Source organism: Pongo pygmaeus, chromosome 15 (assembly GCF_028885625.2).
Source record: "Pongo pygmaeus isolate AG05252 chromosome 15, NHGRI_mPonPyg2-v2.0_pri, whole genome shotgun sequence".
In the NCBI taxonomy this organism is placed as follows: Eukaryota; Metazoa; Chordata; class Mammalia; order Primates; family Hominidae; genus Pongo; species Pongo pygmaeus.
The window spans coordinates 65,999,750-66,017,299 of record NC_072388.2 but is presented as its reverse complement, the minus strand read 5'-3'; the positions used below and the strand labels follow the sequence as shown (position 1 = coordinate 66,017,299).

The window sequence follows — 17,550 nt, the reverse complement described above, 5'->3', positions numbered from 1 at the left end:
TAATTTATAAGATTGAAATGAAAAGAAACATCTTTCTTATTTTAATGAAGTTGATTTGCTTAACACAAATATTCCTTCATTCCTCATTTATCCATTTATTCATTAAATAAATAGTTGCTTAACACTTGGTATATGATGAGTACCAATCTATGTGTAGGGGGATACAGCCTTGAACAAAAGAGACAACATCCCTGTCCTCACAGAAAGTACATTCCAGTAGGAGAAGTTAGATAAAAACAAAACAACTACATTAATGTATAGTATCATTAGCTGGTGCGTTATTGTTTCTCTTTTAAGATAGAATTTTATGTCCGAGGAAGGATGTTAACAAATATGTCTTAAGTTGTGCCCGGGCAAGAAACCTACATGTATGTATCCTACACCATTCTGCTTAATGATCTTAAAGCCATATGCATTCCTTGAAGAGAGACTTGAACATATGCCCACAGATTATTTAGATTTGTCAAATCTAAATAGCTCAACTAAAATGAAAAACAGGAAAGGAACTCTAAAACAGAAAGTCAAGGGAGTTTTAACTACTCCAACTTTATATTCTAGTATTAAAAACAAAACTAACCTGTGGCTATGACCAACCCACAGTGATATTACAAAATCTGATCTTTGGAAATGAAATATAACACTGCTCTGCAGATGGTGTTGTAGACAGAAAGAAAAAAATTGCAGTCCTTAACATTTCTCTTAAATAATAAAAATCTAGGTCTATTACTAAATTTTTTGGTTTACTAATCTAAAAGTGAGTCCAGTAACCTGCCTACATTTTAAATATTTCACAAGCTATTAGGTACTTTTATTTGTAAAAATGTGTTCCCTTCTATCTCTACAGCCTCAGCCAACATCATCTCACTGGGATTGCTGAAATAGGTCTCCTTGCCAATAGTGCCACCCTCCTCCAATTTATTCTCCCCACAGTAGTAACAGAGATCCTCTGAGACAAATTTGATCAAGTGACTATATGACACTTTAATAACTTGCTGGTTTTTAGGAAAAAGTATCCTTTTTTTTTTTTTTGAGATGGAGTTTTTCTCTCGTCCTCCAGGCTGGAGTCCAATGGCGCGATCTTGGCTCACTGCAACCTCCTCCTCCAGGGTTCAAGCAATTCTCCTGCCTCAGCCTTCTGAGTAGCTGGGATTACAGGCATGCACCACCACGCCCAGCTAATTTTTGTATTTTTGTAGAGACAGTGTTTCACCAGGTTGGCCAGGCTTGTGTCAAACTTCTGACCTCGGGTGATCCACCCGTTTCGGCCTCCAAAAGTGCTGGGATTACAGGCGTGAACCACTGCACCCGGCCATATCATCTTTTAAATATCAAATATTCCTATATTTTCTAGCCCCCCAATCATTGTGCTCATCCATCTCACCCAGCCACATTCCTCTCTATCAATCTTTCTCTCCGTCTACATTCTAGCAAGACTCCTTCCTTCCTTCCTTCTCCCCTGCCCCGCCCCCGCCGCCACTCTCTCTCTCTTTTTCTCTTTGTCTCTTCTTCTTGAGACAGGGTCTTACTCTGTCACCCAGGCTGGAGTGCAAAGGCATGATCTCGGCTCACTGCGACCTTTGCCTCCCGGGTTCAGGCAATTCTTGTCCCTCAGCCTCCCAAGTAGCTGGGTGGGATTACAGGTGCATGCCACCATGCCCGGCTAATTTTTGTATTTTTAGGAGAGATAGTGTTTCACCATGTTGGCCAGGCTGGTCTTGAACTCCTGGCCTCAAGCGATCCACCTGCCCTGGCTTCCCAAAGTGTTGGAATCACAGGTGTGAACAACCACATCCGGCCAGTTTCTTAAGCTATTGCCTCCAGTCTTTGAAAATGTTCTTCTTTCTGCCTTGAATACTCTTTCTACCCCACTGCCTATCCCACCTTTATCTTAGTCTCAGTCATCTTCTCAGCCTCCTCTGAACTCCAAAAACTGGGGGACTAGATGAAATGTTGATTATTAATTAATTAATTAACATATTTTTTGTTTTGAGGTTATATTATTAGATATAATAAATTTGCAAATGTTACTTACATATTCCTGATTAACTAATTTAAAATAATAAAATGTCCCTCCTAATATCTAGTAATCCTTTTTACCTTAATTTTCTCTATTTGCTCTACATAAAAATGTATTATAAGAAAAAGAATTTTCTCTGTTATCAATATAGCTACACCAGCTATATTTCATTATAACTTTTTCAAATCTTTTACTTTCAGTTTTCTATGTCTTTATATTTAAGATGTGTCTCTTATAAGCAGCATATGATTAGCCGTTTTTTTAAAAATCCAGAATGACAATTTTTAACTGAAGGATTCAATTTACATTTAGTATAATTTTTCTTTTCTTTTCTCTCTTTTCTTTTTTTTTTTTTTTGAGACAGAGTCTCACTTGTCACCCAGGCTGGAGTGCAGTGGTGCGATCTTGGCTCACTGCAACCTCTGTCTCCTGGGTTCAAACGATTGCATGCCTCAGCCTTCTGAGTAGCTGGGACTACAGGCATATGCCACCACACCCGGCTAATTTTTGTATAGAGACGAGGTTTCACCACGTTGGTTAGGCTGGTCTCGAACTCCTGGCCTCACATGATCAGTCCACCTCAGCCTCCTAAAGTGCTGGGATTACAGGCACGAGCCACCACACCTGGCCTACAAGTAGTATGATTACTGCTATATTTGGGTTTAAAACTATCACTGTACCATTTGTCACTTCTGCTTTGGTATCCTTTTTTCTTCTTCTATACCTCCCTTAGGATTCATGAAATATTTTTTATTTAATATTCTTTCCCCTCTATTAGCTTGTTAGTTACATATTCTTATATTATTATTTTAGTAATTATTTTAGAGATTTACAATATGCATCCTTGACTTATTACAGTCTACTCATAACTGGGTTTTTAAAAATCACTTCCCAGAAAATACAAGAACCTTAAAACATATCAACTCAATTTATGCCTTTCTACCTTTTATGCTATTGCGTGTATATATTTTACATGCATTTTAAGCATATACATATGTGCATGTGTATGTTTATATTTTAAGTATATGTATTTTATTTATTGTATATATTTTCTACATATACTATGTTGACAATATATACTTGGTATTTATATATTCACTATATAGTATTTATTTATATTTTAAGCCTCACAAGACATTATTATTTTACATGATCAACACTCATTTACATTTGCTGACATGTTAACCCTCTTTAGTCCTTTCTGCATTTCCATGCTTCCATAATCCTTCTACCTTAAAAACTCTATTTAGTCTAGGTCCACACAGTTTCTGTTTGGCTGAAATTGTCTTTATTCCACCTTCTTTTTTGAAGTAAATTTTTGATGACTATAGAGTTCCCTATTGGCAGTATTTTTTTCCTGCATTTTACAAATCCCAGTCCATTGTTTTCTGGGTTCCATCATTTCCATTTAAATCATTTGTTAGTTTTATTGTTGCTCCTTTGAAGGCAATGTGTCCTTTTGGTAAAATTTTCTGTCTTTGGTTTTCAGTAGTTTTGCTGATTACCTGGGTATGGTTTCTTTTATTTATCCGGCTCGAGATTAGTAGAGCTCCTAGAATTTCTGGCTTGATGTCTTTTATTGATTTTGGAAAACTATCTGCCAATATTTAAAATATTGTTTTGCTCACTCTGTCTCCCCCCTCCTTCTTAGACTTCATCTACATATATGTTTGACCTTTCACCATATCCCATTTGTCTTTTATGCTCATTTCTATATTTTCTATCCCTTTTCCAAAATTTCAATTTGATTCTTATGAATAGATACCAGTTTTCTAGTGAAATTTCCCACTTTGTCATCCCTTTTTCTTAAACATATAGTGGTTATTTAAAGTCCATGTGAGACAATATAAATATCAGCATCATTTTTAGGTCTACTTTGTCAATTGTTTCCTATCTTAATTTTTAGTCATTTTGCTCTATCTCTAGCATGTCTGGCAACTTTTCAAATTGAAGCCCAAATATCAGGTATGAAAAAGTTGAAAAGGCTTTGGACAATGATATATTCCTCCAAAAAGAATTTGAGGTCTTCTGGCAGTTAAGGAAAACTCAGATTATCTTGATCTATTCAGGGATTGAGATAGTTTGATGCTGGATTTCAGTCCCTGTGAAGGCTAGTTTATCTCCAGATTGTCTTTATTCCTAAAGCATAGCTCTTCAAGCTGAAAGCCTGAGATATTTACCAGGGCCCCTCCTCTATAACAGGTCCTGAACTCATAAGACTGATGAAAATTCTGCTTATTTCATTAGCTTCTTAGCTACTCTTTTTTATGCTTGGCTTCTTTGCCTCCTGTAGTATTATAGCTCTCACCCCACCTCACTCCTGGCTTAGGAATTAGTAAATGCTTTGAGGAAAAATATGGTGAAGAATTCCAGTTTTACTTCTCTGTGGTTCACTTTTTCTCTGGGATCTTAGTGACCGGAATCCTGGCTGTCTTGGTTATTCTCTTCAGACATCTGCTTTTGCTTTTCTTTAAAAAATTTTACATAGTTTTTATAGATGTTCTTGGTGGGAGAATTGGTCCAAATATGCTATTCTATCATAGCAGAAGCAGAAATCTTCAGATCTTTCTCCTATGCTCCTATAGCACTAAATGCTTCTAACATTATGCACTTAGGTTATAGAGCAACTGCTTTGATAGCTGATATGTATCCTTTGTTAAACGATAAAGTTCTTGAGAACAGGAACCTTGTCTTTTATATATATCTATATGTATATCTATATCTATATCTATATCTATATAATGAATCCTTAATGAATAGCATACACCTTTCACTCATTCGTTAGTGCACCAAACATTTCTGAGTGCCTATTATGTATTAGGAATTCCATATGTGCTAGGCATTTAATGGTAAAGAAGAAAGACATAGTCCCTGACACAAAGATATCCTGTTATATTTTACTGGAGAGAAATAGCCAAAAACAAGAAAACCAACAAATAAAATAATTATAATTTGTGGTACATGCGATGAAGGAATAAGCAGGTGCTGGGATAGAAAATGATGAGGGTGTGGGGAACAGGAAAGGTCATTCTACAAGAGGTAGTGATATATTAACTAAGCCTTGAAGGATAAGAAGGATTCAAGCATGTGAAGTGTGGAGGGAAGAGAATTCCAGAGAAAGGGACATACAAATGAAAGCTTCCAAAGTGGCAAAGCGTGCATAGAACTGAAAAGGCAATGGATGGTAGTGAATGAGCAGGAGAGAGGTATAAGCTGAGTTTGAAGAGATAGGCAGAAGCCAGAGTTGCAGGGCCTTGAAGTTTATGATGCAGAGTTTGGAAAGCAGATGCTTATATATTTGCTAAATGAATGAAAGTGTTTTATTTTTCTTGCAAAAAATTGTTTTTAAAAATAGCCCTTTTCATTCTTTTTGAACATGAAGAAGTGCTTTGTGCTCCTCTGACAGACAGAAAACTTGTACCAGACATAGTGATAAAGGCTGAGAATCATCATTGTTCTTATATTTTTGTTTACCTATTGAAGCAGCAAGGATCTTTGTCTGATATTCTGAACCCCAGAGTCATACGAGAAGAAGAAAAATGAATGGATGAAGGAATAAGTCTCTTCTTCAACTCAGGTAAGGAGAAACACCAGTGGTCAGAAAAATTGTGCAAGACTTTGAAATGGGCAGAAAAGAATACTGGGTGTCCAGTGCAACACCCACTTTCTGGTTATTTGTATTTTTCAGCTATTTTACAGCAATGAAACTGAATAAAACTGACAGTAAATGCAATGGACTGAATATGTCCCTCCCCACCCCCAAATTCATATGTTGAAACTCCAATCCCAATGTCATGGTGGGGGCTTTGGGAAGTAATTAGGTGATGAGGGTGGAGTTCTCATGAGTAGAATTAGTGCCATTATAAGAAGAGGCCAGAGAGTTAGCTAGCTCTCTTTCCGCCATGCGAGGGTAAAAGGAGAAGTCAGCTATCTGCAGCCTGGAAGAGGGCCCTCACCAGAACCCATCCATGCTGTCACCTTGATCTTGGATTTCCCAACCTTCAGAATTATGAGAAATAAATGTTAAGCCACCCATTTTATGGTATTTTTTGTTATTTTGAGACAGGGTCTCATTTTATTGCCTAGGCTGGAGTGCAGTGGTGTGAACACAGCTCACTGCAGCCTTGACCTCCCACCTCAGCTTCCTGACTAGTTGGGACTACAGGCAAGCACTACTACGCCTAGCTAATTTTTATAGTTTTTGTAGAGAGGGGGTTTTGCCATGTTGCCTGGGCTGGTTTAGAACTCCTGAGCTTAAGGATCTGCCCGCCTTGGCCTCTTAAAGTGCTAGGATTACAGGCGTGAGCCACTGCACCTGGACTTTGGTATTTTTTAAATAGCAGCCTAAGCTAAGACAGTGAACTTTTTTTTTTTTTTTTGACACGGAGTCTCGCTCTGTCACCAGGCTGGAGTGCAGCGGCACAATCTTGGCTCAGTGCAACCTCTGACTCCCTGGTTTAAGAGATTCTGCTGCCTCAGTCTCCTGAGTAGTTGGCATGACAGGCATGCACCACCACACCCAGCTAATTTTTGTATTTTTAGTAGAGATGGGGTTTCCCCATGTCGGCCAGGATGGTCTCAATCTCCTGACCTCGTGATCCGCCTGCTTTGGCCTACCAAAGTGCTGGGATTACAGGTGTGAGCCACCGCGCCTGGCCAGTGAACATAATTTTAATCCAAAGAAACGCAAATGAATTCTGCCCAGTGGAGATGTAATTGATTATTCTGTGGTAGGTACAGATTAGTTTTGCATCTATTAGCAAATTATTTCAGCATTCTTGATTACCTGATTACCTGGGTAATCAAGAATGCTGAAATGGGTATGTTCTTTGAATTCTCCTTTGAATAGGTCATAACGTCTTACTTATTTGCTCGTTGTTGAGTTAAATAAAATCTTGGAAACATGTTCATTTTATATATTTATGAGATTCATAATTTTTTTACATAGGCAAATATGTAAGATTTTTAAATATCATATAACATTTGCTAAAAGTAATTGATCGTTTAAAGAAAAATCATAATGATATAGTGAAGGTTCAATAATATATGTAAATATGACATTTATGGCAAGTGTAGCACAGATGTTGAGAGAGGAAAAACAGAAGTATATCATTGTAAGATTCTTATGCTATATATGAAGTGGTAATATCACTTCTAGGTAGAATATAAAAGTTATACATACTACGAACACTTATGAAACAACTAAATTTATTTACAAAAACGAGGTACAGTGAGTAAGCCAAGAAAGGAGACAAAATCAAGATTAATGATTTTATCTATAAAAAGTTAAACTTTAACAATTCCAGAGGCTCCACTGAGATGCTCCATTGATTCATTGGACAGAGCCAGTTAAACTTCATTGGCAGAGAAGTACACTTTATGAGTGGCTTAAACCTGGGTACAGGCCAGGCGTGGTGGCTTAAGTCTGAAATCCCAGCACTCTGGAAGGCTGAGGCAGGCGGATCACTGGAGGCCAGGAGTTCCAGACCAGCTTGGCCAACATGATGAAACAGCATCTCTACTAAAAAGACAAAAATTAGCCCGGCGTGATGGCATGCGCCTGTGATCCCAGCTACTCGGGAGGCTGAGGCATAAGAATTGCTTGAACCCGGGAGGTGGAGGTTGCAGTGAACCAAGATCATGCCACTGTGCTCCAGCCTGGGAGACAGAGCAAGACACTGTCTCAAAAAAACAAAAACAAAAACAAACAAACAAAGGGTACATCTTTCCTTGGTTCCTGGAGTGAATTCCAAGCAGCAATAAACTGTAACTTTGGTAACTTTTGGTTTCTCTATTTTGGCCTCCGTATTCATTTTGGTTCTGTTTTTGTTTCTGCACACGGCCAATAAGGTATTGCCCCTTGTGGCAGGAATGATTAGGGATTTGGTTTTATGGTCTAATCATTTGGTGATCTCTGTAAAAGGATGATACAAATCTATTTTGTTTGGTTAAGAGAAGACAGAGAATCTGGCTTATTAGTCTTTCTTGTTTATTTCTCTTATTGTCCATTCTGAGGCCAAATCAATTAAGATTTTTGTGACCTCTAGGAAAGAAAATAGCTCTTTATGAGTGGACTGATGAATATTTATGGTTCTGTGTTCACTCTTGACTTACAGCTCAAGTTGTAAGTAGAACTGAAGCTATTGTGTTTATCTGTCTGTGTGTTCACGTGTCTGTAATACAGAAAAACATTTACCTAATTTTGTGAGTGTGAAGTGTTTTCCTTCCTATTTCTGTAAGGTATTCATAAATTATATCATCTCTTAAAGATGCCCTGTTCTAACTGGCTTAGAGAGATAGTAAGTTCTTATATAAAATATTTCTAAAATTCCTACATAATAAATAATTTTAACTTACAATATTTTAAATATGCTACACTGAAAATATTCTACTTATAATTTTGAGAATGTAAGTTCATATAATTGGGATAAATCTGTAGCAAATGAGACTAACTTAATAATTCCAGTTATTAAGAAAACCCAAAAGCCAGGTATGATGACGTATACCTATAATGCTAGCTACTTGGGAGGCTGAGGCAGGAGGATTATCGCTTAAGCCCAGAAGTTAGAGACCAACTTGAGCAAAATATTGAGACCCTGCCTCAAAACATATGTATAAACAAAGAAAAAAAACAAACTCCAAACTTAAATAACAATAATAAAAAAACCCCAGCCATGTTCTTTCTCTTATTTACATCAATCTTAAGTATAACACAAGTATACATTTTATTTCACTTGGGTTTTTCCTAAACTTCTATAGGCTTATTTATCAAATAATCTCACATTTTTCCTATATAATATTTAAGATTATGAAAAAGTATAAAACTGTGATCAACAAAATCAAATAATTATTCTGAAAACCTTACAATGTTAATAGTTATTATGTTTTATAGTATGTCAGTTTCAAAATAATTTAAGATTTTTATTTACTTAAAATCTTGAGTTGATATTAAACTGAATTAATTAATAAATCATCATAAGATACCTAATTTCTAAGATAGAGTATTAGAGCATTTATTATTAAGCATATTAGCTTTTTAAAAAGAATGTAGTTATTAATTATATAGAAATTAAAACGATATAGTTAATAACTATGTACTTCTTAAGGTGAATATACCTTGCTGGAGAGGCTGTATTTTTGGGTCATGTTAATGAATGTGTTGATTCGTCTTTGCTACACCAAGGTGTAAAAGGGATGTGTCCCACAGTAGAAAGTTGTGTTCTTTGCGTTTATGAGCTTTGCTAGTCTGCTAAAATGGTTACATATTATTTCTCAATTATCCAAGCTCCCTAGTTTTCTCTATGACACAGATATTAGATATTTTCTTAAACATCATAATTAATATTGGTAGTTGCAATTATATAAGGAGCAATAATGATAGAGAAGTATAACTATATGTGTTCTTTTGTTTTTCAAGGAAAAATAATATTTTTTTCTTAAGGCCCGGTTCTCAGAATTTTTGGTCTCAAGACCCCTTTACATATTCTTAAATTAAAATTCATTAAGGATCCCTAAGAGTGTTTATGTGAGCTATAGCTATGGATATTTACTATATTAGAAATTAAAACTAAGAAATTAAAAAAACATTTGGTTCATTTGAAAATAAAAACAATAAAGCCATTTCATGTTAACATAAGTAACTTCTTTTCTTCCTTTTTGAGAGAGAGTCTCACTCTTGTTGCCTAGGCTAGAGTGCAATGGCATGATCTGGGGTCACCCAACCTCTGCCTCCTGGATTCAAGTGGTTCTCCTGCCTCAGCCTCCCAGGTAGCTGGGATTACAGGCGCCCGCCACCACGCCCAGCTAATTTTTGTATTTTTAGTAGAGACGGGGTTTCATCATGTTGGCCAGGCTGATCTTGAACTCCTGACCTCAGGTGATCCACCCGCCTCAGCCTCCCAGAGTGCTGGGATTACAGGTGTGAGCCACACGCCCAGCCCAGTAATTTATTTTCAATGCGTTGTTTTATAATTTTGAAAATCTCTTGAACCTCTGGGTTACCAGAAGTCAGATTCTCATATCTGGTTCATTCAGTCTGATGAGATATGACACATCATTTAGCTGCTGGAAGAACTCAAGCATACACTCATGAGAAAAGGAAAGAGAATGAGAGAAGTGGAATAAAAAAGGCAAACTGGCCAGGCGCGGTGGCTCACGCCTGTAATCCCAGCACTTTGGGAGGCCGAGGCGGGTGGATCACGAGGTCAGGAGATCGAGACCATCCTGGCTAACATGGTGAAACCCTGTCTCTACTAAAAATACAAAAACAAAAAATTAGCTGGGCATGGTGGCAGGCACCTGTAGTCCCAGCTACTCGGGAGGCTGACGTGGGAGAATGGCATGAACCCGGGAGGCGGAGCTTGCAGTGAGCCGAGATGGCACCACTGCACTCCAGCCTGGGTGACAGAGCGAGCGTCTGTCTCAAAAAGAAAAAAAAAAAAGCAAATAAAGTCTTAACATTATTATGAAAATAGTAGTGACCTTGCAGGTCCTCTTAAAAGGTCTCAAGGACCCTTACGGTTATGAAGACTACTCTTTGCTCTAAAGTGTCAGTTTGTTCCAGAATATAAAAGAGCATAATAAAGGACAAACTTTCATGAGATTGTATTTGCCCTCGTTTCTAGTAACTGTGTTTGAAGTGAAGCTGAGAAACATATTAAAATTTTAGTGAGTTTGCTGAGTTTTGATGTGCTTCTTTCTTTGGTACTGATTAACGCCTGTCCTACGATAAGAAAGGTTATTCTTTTTGTGTAATTTGCCTTTTTGTGCTGTTTATCTTTATTTAAAGAAATAAAAAAGTGAAGAACAAAGGTTCCTCATTTATGAATTGAGCCAAGGTTATTTACAATTATGTTACCTTTTGTGTTCATTTTCAAATATTTTATTGTTGTTTTGAAAAATTAGGTAACCAAGTACAGTTTCTCAGGTCTTCATCAAGTGCCCCATTCTTTTTTAATAACTCTTTTGATTTTTGCCTTTTAAAGATCAGAACAAAATTTAGGAAAAAATGTTCTTTTCTTACCAAAACTCATCTTTAAAATTTCCTAGAGGGCCTCTAGAAAATCCCAGATTTGTTTTCATCTTATAAAAAGAAATGCTGGGAATAATTAGATTTGTTTAAAGTTTCATGAGAGGAGCTGCCATATCTGAGAAGAGATACTCAGTCTGCCCTAGGTTAGATTCTTATAGGTAAACTGTTATTAATATAAATATTTCAGAAATTGTTTGCTTTAGGGAAAGTTTCTGGAAATTTGACAATGCCTTTGCTGTTTTACCCTCAGAGGAAACACTGATTAAAACTTCTAGGCTGGCATGGTGGTTCACGCCTATAATCCCAGCACTTTGGGAGGCTGATGCAAGAGGATTGCTTGAGCCCAGGAATTCAAGACTGCAGTCAACTATGATGGCACTACTGCACTCTATCCTGGGTGACAGAGTGAGACTTTGTCTCAAAAAACAAAAAAAAACAAAAACCTCAAAACAAAACAAAACAAAAACCCTACTGTGAAATACTTACATATGTACCTCAAAAGAGAATGTCACTTATCTTCTATTCTGATATTATTGGTTATGGAAGTAAATTAAGCACAGCTCTCAAGTATTTGTCATCCACAGAGAATTTCTGTTTTACTCTGATGCTTGCCTGAAGGCTCTGCTACAAGCTATAGTCAATAGTTTATGTCCGAAACAGAGACAGATTTAGAGCATTAGGGAAAAGGAGAGTAATAGGCACTTTAACATTGATATTGAGATATCAAACAATAACCTCTTGAGTACAGGCTTCTGAGGTGATATAGCTTAGCTAACTTTTATATAGTATCAAAGCTGATGGCTTCAGGAAAGCAGACTGCTAACACAACATTTAGCAGAACAAGAATGATGTAGGACTAAGTGAAATATTAAAGAAAATTTTTTTATGTGTATGTTTGGAATATTGATTTTTTGTTTTGTTTTGTTTTGTTTTTTTGAGACAGAGTCTTCCTCTGTCACCCATGCAGGAGTGCAGTGGCTCACTGCACTCAGGAGGTTGGCTCACTGCAACCTCCACCTCCCAGGTTCAAGCAGCTCTTGTGCCTCAGCCTCCCAAGAAGCTGGGATTATAGGCATGTGTCACTATGCCCAGCTAATTTCTTATTTTTAGTAGAGGTGGGGTTTTGCCATGTTGGCCAGGCTGGTCTTGAACTCCTGGCTTCAAGCAATCTGCCCACCTTGGGCTCCCAAAGTGCTGGGATTATAGGCGTGAGCCAATGTGCCCAGCCAATTACTTTTAAATATTCTAGGGCTACATGGCTCTAGACTTACAAAACAAATCAAGGAGCTTACATGGTTAATTAACACTCTTATTGCTAAGTAATCGGGTAAACCTCATGAAACCAGCCTTTTTTGTGATCAGTTATCATCTATGTGATTACTTTGATCATAAGGGGTGGTGGAGACACTATTAGCAAAACTTAAGAGACTTAGAAATGAGCAAAAAAGGTCACTGGTGTCCAGTTTAGTGCATCCTTCTGGATTATTGCCACCTTTCATTGTCTTTGAGTTATTTAATAATTTTGTAGGTCGAGGAAAACTTATAGTAATGCATATGATTCTTTAGTTTTCATGGCAAAAGGCAGATACTGCTTAACTATTTAACAAACTTTCAGTGTTTTGTAAAAATGAAACTCTTTGAAAAGGGTATGTAGGGCAGGGTGAGGTGAAGGAGGGGAGAGATCTTTAGGGAAGTAACTGTGGAAGAATCATTTCTCCTTGGCGGGAAGAAGGTACTGGTCTATGAGTCCAACAAGCAGCAGGGCCCCCCCTCCTTGCTGTTTAGCAGGCAGTATGTTGGAGAAGTGGTCAGACTTTAGAAGGTTTGGCTGTGAAATACACCCAAAGAGGCTAGCTGCTCTGAGGTTTCCAGCCTCTACTTGATCTTAGTGCTCCAAGCATGGCCCAAAGGAGCAAAGACTTGAGATCTAATGGTACTATAAGAATATTTTAGATGTATCCAGTGCAGACCAGTGACTAGGTGTGTCTCCCTGATGCTTTGGTGCTGCTTAAGTACCTTCAGTTTCCTTGGCATAATTCTTGGAGATAGTAAGCTCCAGTTGTGGCTTAATAAAATTTCCCACCAGTCCTGTAGCACAGGCACTTAGAGTACAATTTAAATGGAATTAAATACATTTCTTGAATACCTGAGGTTCTGCCCTTAATATTCATGCCTGCTACATAATGCTTCTGAATTTTTCCTTGGTTTCCCTGTCTTTTTAGTAACTGGTTTTCAGGCTTAGCTCCTGGGCTGAAGCAAATGTTCTTTTATTATTTTCTTTCTGCTATGGCGGTACCCTAAATTCTTTTTGGAATTAAAACTTGTTTGCTGGCAGGAATTTGCTGCATGTTTGTTTTATCTCTTTCTTCCTGGTTCCTCTATCATCTCATTCCCACTCAAGGAGGTAGGAAGGGACAATTAGCAGCTCCTAAGGAATACCGTGGGATGCCCAGTTCCTAAAATTTATTTCCTAGTAAATTAAAGGTTTAGTGTAAGTATCTCATTATACAGAGAGTAAAATAAATAAAACCAATATGCTTAACTATATTGGCTTTGTTTACTGGTGAGAAAATTCCTGGCATAACTGACATCTTTGTTAGCACTAATAAAGAAGGTTAGGTTGAGAAGTGTTCTGTCCTTATAACAATTGAGCCACAATTGCCAAGCCTATATATGCTATGAGTTTGTTACCTCTCCAGAAGTACTAGAAAAGATAAACGTTAGTTCTGCCAAATAGCTATTATCCCACAATTAGGTTAATCAGAAACTAAGAGAAATTATACAAGACACAAACCCTGGAAATAACAAATTTACCATTTAAATAGACCTGACTTCATGGTTTGCTCTTGTAATATTGAGAGTACCACAGGCAGTTTGATGGTAATGAAAACAGACACGTTGCAAATTATCTCTTTCAGCTGTACTACAGTGCAGATCTCAGCCCCTAGCCTTTGTGATCTCAGGAGAGCTCTGCGGCAATTTGCTCTACCTGGGGCTAAAGACTCTGGGAGACTTTGAGGGAACACTAATCCAGCAATTTGTCTGCTATAAGAACACCTACACACACTACAACACTTTCACTCCTGGATGTAATGTGAGATTTTTTTCTTCCAAACTTTTTAGCACCTGCAGTGCTATTCTGAAAGGCTCTAACACTAAAGTTTGTGAATGGAGGGCAGGTATTCTGCTGTTCAGGTTGCTAAGTTCTGACATTTGTTCTCCGAGCCAACAGAGTTCACTGTCCAAAGAGTCAGGTTATAAATTTAGGCAGTTTTATAGCTACAAGAGGACAGAGATCAAGAACAATCATATATATAAGATCTAGTTTAAAATAAATCAAACTCTTAGAAAATATGAATTTTAGTAAAAATTGCTATGACAGTATTTTTGTAATTTTTCAGTTTAGTCATTAATGTGAGAGAAAACATGGAAAAGGATTATCAGCTGGCAAAACATTTTACGCTGAAATATCTTTGAGCCAAAAATTAAGGTTGGTTATTTAGTAAAGCATATTTTACTTTTATAACATTATTCGGTGGACCCAATAGTCATCGTAAACTAACACATTTCATTAAGAAATGTAAACTTAGTGTTACTGAAATATTCAAATTGTGGTCTTTATAGGAACAAGTATATACCATCTACAAATACACTTAGTCCCATAAAATATTTGTGTGTGTGTGTGTATATATATATATATATATTTTTTTTTTTTTAGACAGGGTCTTGCTGTGTTGCCCAGGTTGGAGTGCAGTGGTGCGATCTCAGCTCACTGCAGCCTTGACCACCCGGGCTCAAGCGATCCTCCCACTTCAGCACCCAAGTAGCTGGAACTGCAGGCACGTGCCACCACGCCCAGCTAATTTTTGGATTTTTTTTGTAGAGATGGGGTTTCACCATGTTGCCCAGGTGGTCTTGAACTCCTGGGCTCAAGCAACCTACCCACCTCAGCCTCCCAAAGTAATGGAATTACAGGCTTGAGCCATTATGCCTGGCCATATTTTCATTATTATTATTATTATTATTTTGTAAGGAGGAGCAAAAGGAATGCCTAATCCTCCCTTTCTTCCTTGTGGGGAAGGGGAGCTAAGCATTCTTGGTAGATTTGGAATATATGGAGGGTGAATTGGTTGGCTCCTGGGGAGTCATGTTTAAATTTGAGTAGAAGGAAGGATCTTAGAGTTTTACCCTGGTGGTAAATATCATGCATAAAGGATGTCCTCATGTAGTAAAATAGAGTGAGAAACAGGTCAGAAGTTTCCAGGGGAATAGCAAAAACCATTCTGTAAGTTGTGGGATTCTCCAGGTTGCTCCTGAGGGTAAGCTCCCTGACCTATCCACATTGTATCCCTTTTAGATAGACCAGTAATTTCTGAAGCCCCATGGATTTTCAGCTTTGTGGGAGCCTGGTTATGAATATCAGATGCCTACCAGACCACAGTTAATCGACCATATGCAAGAACATTACAGCAGATACATTTTCACGAGCCCTATCTTTCATACCTTTTCCCCCATGGATACACCCCCTGATGTGATGATGACATCAGCACGACTGATACCCTCATTCAAGGCATTGAGTAAGTCATCTGGGCTGGAAAAAAATAAAGACAAAGAAATTAACACACAAGGAAAAGATTTTAGATATAGTGCCAACTTAAAATTATATCGCCTTATTCACTAATAGGCATTAACATGAGTACAGCACTATATTCTGTATGAAGTGGGAATCAAAAGGGTCTCTGCCTAACAGGAGCATTAAGTCTTATTATGGAGAAAGGACCTTGTACATGCTGAAGTAGTGGCTACTGGCGATTTCACAGGGCTTTTTGTTCTAACAAGCCACTATAATGAAAGGAGACAATGAGATGCTGGAGGATGTCTAACTATCCTGGTTTGCCTAGGAATATTCCTGTTTTAGTACTAAAGTCAGATGTCCTAGGAATCCAAGGCAATCCTGGACAATTGGTTACCTGAAGTGTTGGAAAGATCACATAGGACTCTTTAGAGAGAATGTCTTAAGTGAGGCCTTGAGAAATGAGCTGGATTCTGAGAGGTGGAAAGGAAAGGAATGGGAAAGAGCTTCGTAAGCAAGAGGATCTGTACTAGCAAAGGCTTGGAATAATGGTTAAGCCTGTGCTGTTTCTAGGTCACTGTGGAAAATGGCCTGCTTAGAGTGAAGGACTTGAGTAGGAATGACTGGGACAGGTAGGATGGGACATGATTTTGAAGAACCCTCAAGCTCATGAATTTGGTGTTTATCTAATAGGAAATGGAGGGGGGAGGATCCCTAGAAATAGGAAAAGCCAGTAGGTATTCATAATGTTGGGGAGAGAAAAGGTAGGGGAAAAAGGACAAGGAAAGCAGAGATGGTATGAACTACTCACATAGGATATGAATACAGGATGAATATTAGGAATGGAAGCTAGGCAGGTTCCTGACTGTCACTTGAAAAGGCAAGTGCAACAGGCTCTTTGATGGTACAGGTTGAAGGTCTGGGGAGAAGAGGTGAAAACAGGGGTCTTATCTTTGGATGTCAGAACAGTTGAAAAGTCCTAACTTGAGACTGATCAGGTGAGAATAAACGAAATGCCAAGAATCAAGACTTATGAAGGGACCGGATGATTGGGAGTAGTTGAAAGGGATTGTTTAGTTATTACTTTAAATCCATACAAATCTACTGGGCAATGTGACCTGTAATTGGCATTTCCCTTCAATTGATGCAGGACAGAAAAGATACTTTTTGAGGAGTATATATCTAGCCATACCCTTGTTTACTGAAAAATTCTTACCTATTTATACCGCCTGACTCTTCCTTTCCCTTTCTTCCCTATGGACATCTAATGAGAACAACTAAAAAGGGAGTAACCCTGGCTTCTGATTTTCTGCTACCTGCCTTTCATCTCCCTTGAGGCCCAGCTGTATTCTTGCTCTTGGGTTCTATGAGATAACCTTGTATCCTTCCACAAATGTCTTCTTTGCTTGTGCTAGCTTCAGCAGGTTTTTGTTAACTTGAAAACAAACGATCTCTCAACGAGACAGCATATGTTCTCACAAATATCTCATGACAGTGAAGTTTATTCATGCCCCCTTACCTTAATGCACTATTTGATGAGAGAGGAAGAAGGAAAGTTAGTGACTCAAGATAGCATGATTTGTAACTAGGATATAATTTCAATGTTTATCCAGGTGTGACAGAGGTAGGGAGAACTTGAGACCTACCAGAGACACAACCTTCACAGACTCTATAAGAGATAAACTAGTCAGGAGGTGGCATAGCACAGAGATTAAGAATGTGAACTCTGGAGTCAGACTGCCTGAGTGGAAATCCTAGCACCACTACTTGCTAGATGTTTAACCACGCACAAGTTGCTTAACTTCTCTTTGCCTTAGTTTTTCATCTGTAAAGTAGCCATAATAGGGTTGTTATGAGGATTAAATGACATCCTATTAATACATATAAAACACTTGGAATAGTACCTGGAACAAACTAAGTTTTCAAGAA

The 17,550-nt window shown here is 37.9% G+C and overlaps 1 protein-coding gene across 13 annotated transcripts in view; it reads right to left on the bottom strand.

The window, feature by feature from the left end:
• GPHN (gephyrin) overlaps nt 1-17,550 on the bottom strand; it is a 682,735-nt gene that overhangs the window by 22,506 nt on the left and 642,679 nt on the right. For all 13 annotated transcript variants that reach the window (XM_054448596.2, XM_063651689.1, XM_063651690.1 and 10 more), the window contains one exon: nt 15,552-15,639. In XM_054448596.2, coding sequence (XP_054304571.1) covers nt 15,552-15,639 — 88 coding nt within the window. The remainder of the gene's footprint in view (nt 1-15,551; nt 15,640-17,550) is intronic.